The sequence below is a fragment of the Oncorhynchus kisutch genome, linkage group LG18, assembly GCF_002021735.2.
Source record: "Oncorhynchus kisutch isolate 150728-3 linkage group LG18, Okis_V2, whole genome shotgun sequence".
In the NCBI taxonomy this organism is placed as follows: domain Eukaryota; kingdom Metazoa; phylum Chordata; class Actinopteri; order Salmoniformes; family Salmonidae; genus Oncorhynchus; species Oncorhynchus kisutch.
The window spans coordinates 30,307,474-30,316,127 of record NC_034191.2 but is presented as its reverse complement, the minus strand read 5'-3'; the positions used below and the strand labels follow the sequence as shown (position 1 = coordinate 30,316,127).

General features: G+C 44.7%; 1 protein-coding gene across 1 annotated transcript in view; it reads right to left on the bottom strand.

Annotated features, from left to right (window-relative positions):
- The window catches only part of vps53 (VPS53 subunit of GARP complex), a 31,673-nt gene extending 23,513 nt beyond the window's left edge, over nucleotides 1-8,160 (bottom strand). The window contains exons 1-4 of the mRNA XM_020467926.2: nucleotides 7,602-8,160; nucleotides 7,065-7,145; nucleotides 5,684-5,733; nucleotides 5,530-5,596 (exon numbers count right to left, since the gene is read on the bottom strand). Coding sequence (XP_020323515.1) covers nucleotides 5,530-5,596; nucleotides 5,684-5,733; nucleotides 7,065-7,145; nucleotides 7,602-7,691 — 288 coding nt within the window. The 5' untranslated portion in view covers nucleotides 7,692-8,160. The remainder of the gene's footprint in view (nucleotides 1-5,529; nucleotides 5,597-5,683; nucleotides 5,734-7,064; nucleotides 7,146-7,601) is intronic.
- Nucleotides 8,161-8,654: the final 494 nt, after the last annotated feature.

The window sequence follows — 8,654 nt, the reverse complement described above, 5'->3', positions numbered from 1 at the left end:
GGAGTTGGCAAGACAGCAAAATAGACTTGGGACCAGGCTATTTAGTCTCTCCTTACAGCAGGCCAGAAGCAAGTGTTCACGCAAGAATTTGGCTCTGGGTTTGGAGATTACAGGCTAATCAAACCAATCACTATATCTTGTTCAGTAGGAAAACCCAGGGACATTCTGGAGTCATGCTATTCTCCTCTCTTCCTCGTCAGGTCATATTTATAGCGCCTCACCAGGGGGATGGAAAACCAAACAAAATGTTGTGATGAGAAACCAGAAGGAACGGCGTGGGGATGAGAAACCTCTCCCACAGTTTGCTCTCACATTCCAGTTGGTAAGAAGAGTGGTCTCTCCCTACTGCCAACCGATGCACAGAGAGAGAGATCCAACTACTCATTCCCAACCCAATAGCCATGGATTTGAACCCCAACAACCCATGTTATAGACTGACTGACTAATGGAATAGCCAGTGGGCCTGCACATGACATGCGTTATAACATCGCTTATAGAGAGAGGTGCAAAGCAAAATGTAAAATAAAGTGCAACTCTGATCAAAAGATGAATCTCCAACTCTCTCAAAATGTAGGCCTAGTAACTAGTGTTTGGCCACAAATTCTTGAAACAATCAGAGTGGAGGGGAACAGAGTGGTGCTTATTTCACAGAGAAGTAAACTAATTGCTATGTTTCCCTTTTAGGCCACACAGCTGGGCTTTGATGGTCTGAGCTGGGCTTTGGCACTGCCATCCAATGCCAGGGTAATTGGGGGTAGCTGGTCCCAACACTGGTCCATCGTGGGGTGTCTGTGTCTGTGGGGGGCCTCTCCTCTCCTTCTCACACAGATGGAATCCTAACAGCCGGCACCAGCTGCCCAAGGAATGTACCACTTTTACAAGGCTCTTCAAAAACGCAAGTGGACGAACAGGGCAAATGCAAACACACATCTATTCTGTTTAGAGGCCTAGCATGATGACAGGGTCAAAGAGCCAGACAAGGTCACACACACACACCTTTCAGTTAAACCAGCACGCATGGAGGACAGGCTCTGATAATAACCATGTAGTCCATCTGTTACCAGGAAAAAGTGAGGAAAGTCAGGGGCAGGAAGCTGAGAACCTTGGTCGGTCATGACCTGTTGAGGGTTGCCACTGGCCAGGACCATCAACATACTTTGAATACTTTACAAAATGCTTCCTTTCCGCCTTACTTCCTTGAGCTTACCATTGACTGATCTATATCTGATTAAATAAGTGAAAGAAAGGTCTCAACCGTAACTGCTTCCACCAATCCAACCCTCTCAGATCTTTGATTACCTCAGGGAGGGAGGGAGGATGTTATTTTGATTCAAACAGGCCCCTAGAGACAAACTACCTCTAACCACCTTAGGAACCCACCAGAATACTAATTCCAAAGCCCCTCATTCACAACAACCTAAGGCCCAATCAAACAACCAATACCAAGAACACACACAGACACACACACTAAGTAGAGTCCATAGTCTGAAGACCTTGATAAAGAATTAGACTGGAGAAGCTGCTCAGTGAGCCAGCCTGTCTGGCCTCTCTCCTCCGAACGTTAATTTCCTACATTTAGCCTAATCGCCAAAGCGTCTGAGCATTGGGTAAGGAGTGGGGAGACCACAGCCCAGGACACTTCTGCCTGGCTGAGATCGCTATCTTTGCTACGCCCACATCCATCCCCTGTTCCAACCCAGTCCCAGACGGGGAGAGGCCATATTTCAACCCTGCAGAAATAGAGCACTGTCTGCCACACATGTGGACTCTATTTGGGGATTTTTGGAGGAGGGGAAGCCAGGGGGCGGTTAGAGGGGGGTTTCTTTACTGTCAGATATGAAGAGATGTCATTGTGGGGTACATCCACAAGTCACACATTCCTCCTACCCACAGACCCTGTAGTTTATGGGGTAAGCCTAGGTTGTACATTTATTATTTATTTATTGAACAAAGCAAAGTGAGTTAAGAACAAATTCTTATTTACAATGACGGCCTACCCCGGCCAAACCCTCCCTAAACCCGGACGACGCTGGGCTAATTGTGCACCGCCCTATGGGACTCCCGATAACGGCCGGTTGTGATACAGCCCGGGATCAAACCCGGGTCTGTAGTGACGCCTCTAGCAGTGCAATGCAGTGCCTTAGACCGCAGTGCCACTCGGTCCCCCTGAAATAGTGAACGAAGACATATTAAACATGCAAAAAACAGCATACAAGGCATTCTTCATATGTACCTAGCTGAACAATCACATACATTGGTTAAGAAAGCAAACAGGAGAGGCAACAATAAGTAGCCAATTGTCTGAACTAAGTACTCCATGATAACAAGGACAGAAATATGTTCTGATTTATTACAGGAGAGGGCAAAGCCATTGAGAATCAAGTATATACAGCTGGATGCTTGGTCCATAGAAATAGAATGAGCATTGGTTTGTATGGGCATGTCCATTCTAGTCAATCTATTTCTGTGGTTGGGTGGGCCACACGTGTGTCCAAATGACATGGTAACCATCACAATAACCCAGTGTTAAAGGATATGTTCATATTGTTTTGGGGAACAGGCAACAGCAACACATCAACATCAAACAGAGAATGAGAAAGCGAGGGAGAGAGGAAGAGGGTAATCGAGAGTTTTCCGTACTGCATGTAATATATTGTGTTTTGTATACTTAGGTCCCAAAATTTATTTCCATGTAAGTGGACAATAAAGTATATTGTATGGAAAACCAAGAAACAAAGAAAAGATAGGAAGGGATACACAGCAGATGAAAGAGCAGAGAACCCAACTTGAAGCAGTAAACCTCCCTTCCTGAGTTTAGATGAAATATTTATGTTATGTTTGCTTCTCAAGGAGGTTCCCATTCCGTCTCAGTGTTCCTAATAAGTACATCCAGATGCTAGGAGCTACAGTAACACATCTGCAACACACACACGTAAGACATTTGCATGGACACACACACACACAATAGCCATAACCCATCCACATGACGGCCGGCCGGATCCCCACCCGCTGCCTCGTTGACGACCATAAAGCCCCACAGCTGACCTGACCAAGTGGGGACATCAAGCTGCACATGGGAAAAGTTTGGTGCTTAGCTGAATAATGGCTATGGTGACTGAGCTATGCAAGCTCAATGCTGTTAACATTTTCTGGCATGAATGGCTAGGCTACGTGTAATTGATAACAAATGTTGCTTTGTGAATGAGCCTCTCTAGCCTAGTGACTAGAGTGTTGGGTCAGTAACCAGAAGGTTGCTGGATTGAATCCCAGAGCTGACAAGGTAAACATCTGTCGTTCTGCCCCTGCCTGAGCAAGGTAGTTTAACTCTGTTCCCCGAGCACTGAAGACGTGGATGTCCCTGGGCGACACTCAGGAAGGGGCTCCCGAGTGGCGCAGTAGTCTAAGGCACTGCATCTAAGTACAAGAGGTGTCACTGCAGTCCCTGGTTCGAATCCAGGCTGCATCACATCCGGCCATGATTGGGAGGCGCACAATCGGCCCAGCGTCGCCTGGGTAGGCTGTCATTGTAAATAAGAATTAGTTCTTAACTGACTTGTGTAGTTAAATCAAATATTTTTTTAAAGTCAATTAAGGCCTCTCTGATTCAGAGAGGTTGGGTTAAATGCGGAAGACACATTTCAGTTGGACAACTGACTAGGTATCCTCCTTTCCCCACTCCCATAACGTCCCACCCTCCCCCAAAACTGAGCCTCCGCAACTCACTCTCCCATACTGACTCATTGCTTGTCGAGAACAATTAATCAATTTCCTCAGGGCAGAAATAACTTCCCCTTTTAGTTTTGGCTGCAAAGTATCATAATCAGTATGTCTGAGAGCAAATTATGAATCACTTGTAAAATTGTTCCCTCTGAGATTGTAAAGACTAAAGAGAATGGCGAGGAATGGAAAAAACTAGAGTTGACTTGGGATTGAGGCAGTTTAAACTGCAGCGAGCCAGAGTGAGACATGTTTGGCCTTCTGGTCCATGTTACCATGACGATAGGCTGGACAGACAAACCACTTGTAGCTACTTTTGACAGCTGCTTAGTAGAAGAGCTAGCGAACAACAACAAACCAGTCAGAACTGCTTACACAAGGAAGAGAAGACTGAATGGAATGTGTGTGTGTGCATGTAATTCCATCAATCAACAACATCAAAGAGCCCCCTCCTAGTTCTAAGACTCTGATATGCATCTACACCAACATACATACACCTAATATCCCTGGCATTCTGATTCCATCTACCCCTTGCCTGGGGATTGGGCATCTGAAGCAGACACCTCCATCCCCACCCTGCTGATCACTGCCAGTCTGCCGCCCCTACAGACTAAATACAAGGGAAATCTTAACAGTCCTTCTCCACCTCAGTTCTTTTTCTGTTCCCTTTCTTTGTCATTAGGAGCGCTCAATTAATTAGGTGGATTTGGCACCTTCGGACACACTCTGCCAAACTAGAGCCCCAGGCGAGCTAAATCAAATCCCGCTCTCCTCTTCTCTCAGTCTCCATCTCTGGCTGTAATGAACACCTCTCCACATTTCTGTCTGCAAATAGGATTTTCCCTCAGCTCTTTGGGAGATGTGGATTGTTCAGTGGGCCACAGCTACGAGACCACAAGACCCAGAAACCCAACGGTACAGTACAGTGTCATGCTTGCCGTGCCTACCAACCTCATGGGTTAGTGGATTCTGTCCAGAACACTTCTGATAATCCTGTGGAAACAGAGCAGGACGGGACCACCATCCCAGAAACACACAACACACACACACACAGAAAGAGCTCCCCCATCAGGTGTCACGCCTCAAAACCACAGTTCCCTGACAGAGCGAGGGTCTGAGTTAAATCAAGGCTTTTTTCTGACTTTCTCAGACGAGAAATGGCGGGACACCAAGCCACAGGTCCAAATGTAATCCCTGAATAATGAAGGGTAATCTTTTCCTTTAAGACAGCAGTAGTTCTAACAGTAGGGAATGAGATGGTTCTGACTCATCCTGTCCTTTTCCATGGTATTAGTGAGGACAGAGGAACAGAAAAAGGAGCACCAACATATTTGTCTGGGTTAGAAGGACTAATCCTGGGGAAAAGGTTGCAAAACATCATCTCAACCAGTCTGTTGGAGGGGTGATGTGTGTGTGTGTGTAGTCAGTGTGAGACTGAAGCAACATGCTACAGTCTTGTAGCCCCAAAGTCAACCCTCTGTGAGGGCCCGCCAGTGTAGACTGACTGGCCGGTCTCTCTCGTCACCAAAAGGCCCTACTGTGTCTAACAGTAAACTGCTACTGCTATTCATCTGTCACAGCATGCTGTCGCTGAGCCCAGTGCTTAAAGCCAAGCATAACAAAACACTGCCTGCCACACACACACATTACCCCATCCAAACATGAGCTTACTCATGCACACAGCTTAGTCCTTAATTAGCTCATTAATAACAACCAACCAACCAAACTATTTACACAGTCAGGGGCAGTTCCTAGGAAAATTAACCAATAACAACACACTGAAGAGTAATCCCAGACGGTCCCCTCACTCACCTGTCTGCCATCCTGACCCACGTTGGTCTGACCTCTCACCACCATCCTGATGTTGTCATCCAGACGCCTGAAACACACACACAAAATCAATAATATTATGTCAAACTCATCTTTTAAAAAACTTCAACCAAAACAACACAATGAGGTCACTCACCGAATCTTCAGACGGATCTTGTTGACCACTTCATCTATATTTGCCAGTGACTGTGAGGAAACAGGGGTATCATGATTATCAATTGACCAAAATCTACTCCCCCACATAAAACCATGTTGCATGGACTGATTTGGATGATGAAGGATCCTTTTCTAATGTTACAAAGGTATGCAGGCAGCGCCACCTACTGGGCATGTCTACATGATTATTACTTTCGACTTGGTCAACCTTTGTTTTGCTAGGCCATATACATTTCACAAAATGTTTAATGAATTTCATTTTTTGAAAGGAAGGTGAGCAAGTGACAAAAGAAAAATAAGTAAACACTTTTTAAAATACTATAGGATCTTTAAAAAGAAAGGAGGACCAAGGCACTCATCATATAATTAATTAAAATGCCTTTATTTGTATGGAATGTTCAATAGAAACAAAGTTGTAAAAAATCCGACACGTTTCGGCTACAAGGTCTGTTTGATACGAGCAGGGCGCGCCGCGCTTTGCACGGTCACGTGGCAGGCCATAGCCTGGTTCAACACAGGGCAGCTTAATCGAATCCCCTCAATCAGTATATCGACAGAGCGTGCCTACAACATCAAGGAGCCTTTCCAGGCGAGATTCTCTATAAACACGCCACTTCGATACAACTATGACCGTTAAGTGACTTTTTCATAGCAGGTTAGGAGAACTTACGCAGCAGGTTAGGATAATTAGGTTAAGATTAGGAAAAGGGGCCTCCCAAGTGGCGCAAGCTGTGCCACTAGAGATTCTGGGTTTAAGTCCAGGCTCTGTCACAGCTGGCCGTGACCGGGAGACCCATGAAGCACAATTGGCCCAGCGTCGTCTGGGTTAGGGGAGGATTTGGCCGGCAGGGATGTCCTTGTCCCATCTCATACCAGCAACTCCTGTGGCGGCACCAGGTGTATGGTGTTTCCTCCGACACATTGGTGCGGCTGGCTTCTGGGTTAAGTGGACATTGTGTCAAGAAGCAGTGCGGCTTGGTTGGGTTTCAAAGGACGTACTGTTCTCGACCTTCGCCTCTCCCGAGTCCGTATGGGAGTTGCAGCGATGAGTGTAACTACCAATTGGATACCACGAAAAAGGGGTACAAATTAAAATTACATTTATTTAAAAAATAATTAAAAAATAAAATAAAAAATAAAAAAGGTTTGGGAAAATGCTCGCCTAACCTGCTAAGAATAGTCACGCAGTGTTTTTAGGGAGTCCCTTTCCAGATTGAAGCCAGGAAGAATTCAAGTTTGGTCTCAGCCAGGTGCTAGACTATAACTTTTTTATTATCATGTAACAACATAGCTTTGCTTAGAATCACAGAAGTAACGTAAAATAACTGTAGTTTCTGTGAAGTAATGGACTCTAGTCTTACCTGCTCAGTGGGAAACAATGTATTGATGTATTCCACAGCATTAAAATCTGCTCTGTCCAATGGGTCTTGACTGGGGAAAACCTAAGGCATAAAAAAAGATGACTCAATGAATACCTTGTTGGTTCTTCATTGCTTAACACCTAGCCTATACAGTGGTTAATAGCTAGCTAACGTTACTATCTATGTAGCTGGCCTAACAAACAGTTTTCCTAATTAATTAGAATCAACAACCATGCATTTCGTAAAGAAAGCTGATTTCATGCATTTCACTAATGACATTTTCAGATAATTATCTGAACCACTGTAACTAGGTGATGTTGTACAAAGCTAGCTAGTCTGCTAACTAAGTTAGCTAGAAATACAAAACTATACACTGACAATATGATGACTGTTGACATGTATTAAAAATAGCTAACGTTAGTAGCTAACTAGGATAGCAACACAGCTAACGTTAGGTAAGCTATCTAGCTCATACCTGAATACAGACTACCATTTTCATTGTAGATAATAAACGTATCCTTGTTTGCACATGATTACCTGCTCGATGGCCAACTGCACCTCCGGAATAAGATGCAAAATAGCCTCCAAATCCTCCGAAAATTCCAATTCTTCCTCCTCCATCATCATGCACAGCTAGCAAACTACCGCAGAAAGCCGAGGCAGGTCACTTCCTTCACCTTGTTCTTGTTCTTGTTCTTCTGTGGATTTTAAGTGGCGTTTTGCAACCAACATTAAGGTGTATTAACGTCACTAACTGGATTGGAGCGTGGACCAGAGACAGGGAAGGTCTACATCCTACCCAATATTATCGTCTTCCTAAGGAAACTAAATACATAATTAAATGCTACATCCCCTGAAGATTTCCCCAACAGTGCACTTAATCTTGGCTCTTCAACCCCATTACACCTCAAACCTAATAACAATCGCTCTCTTTCCCTCCCATATTTCTGACACTGAAATAGAACGTGTTTCACTGTCTCTATTTCCTCCTGACACTGATCGCGCCTCCCAGTCAGATGTTTTCCCACCAATTTCAATGTACTATTGAGCCTCTGTGTCCCAATCTCATAATTGTTATTACACTTTCCTCCCTTCTCCCTCGGCCTGAGGACCCTCCCTGCCCCCACCTTTTCATGACTCTAATACCGGGCGCAGATGATGTGGATGTCGATTAAGGCACCTCTCTAATTCAGAGGAGTTGGGTTAAATGTGGAAGTAACATTTCAATTGAATATATTCAGTTGTACAACTGACTAGGTATCCCCCTTTCCCTTTTTTTTTGTCTTCACTTCACTTCCTTTTCCACAACTCTTGCCATTTGTTTTCAACCACTGTTTTTATCAACCCCTTCGCTTCTGTTTTACTGATTGACAATTCTATCTCAACATTAGGATGTTTAAGAGTCTGCTTGGCGATAACATCCACCTCCTCATTCACCTCTACTCCCACATGAGCTGGTATGCAGAGGAACATCACAAATATCCCCATCTCACCCTAAAAACCTCAAACAATACATCCAGTCTGCTCCGAAATACAAATTAATTTAAGCTCATCAGCGCTGCACGGCAGTCAGAGCAGATGACTACCCTG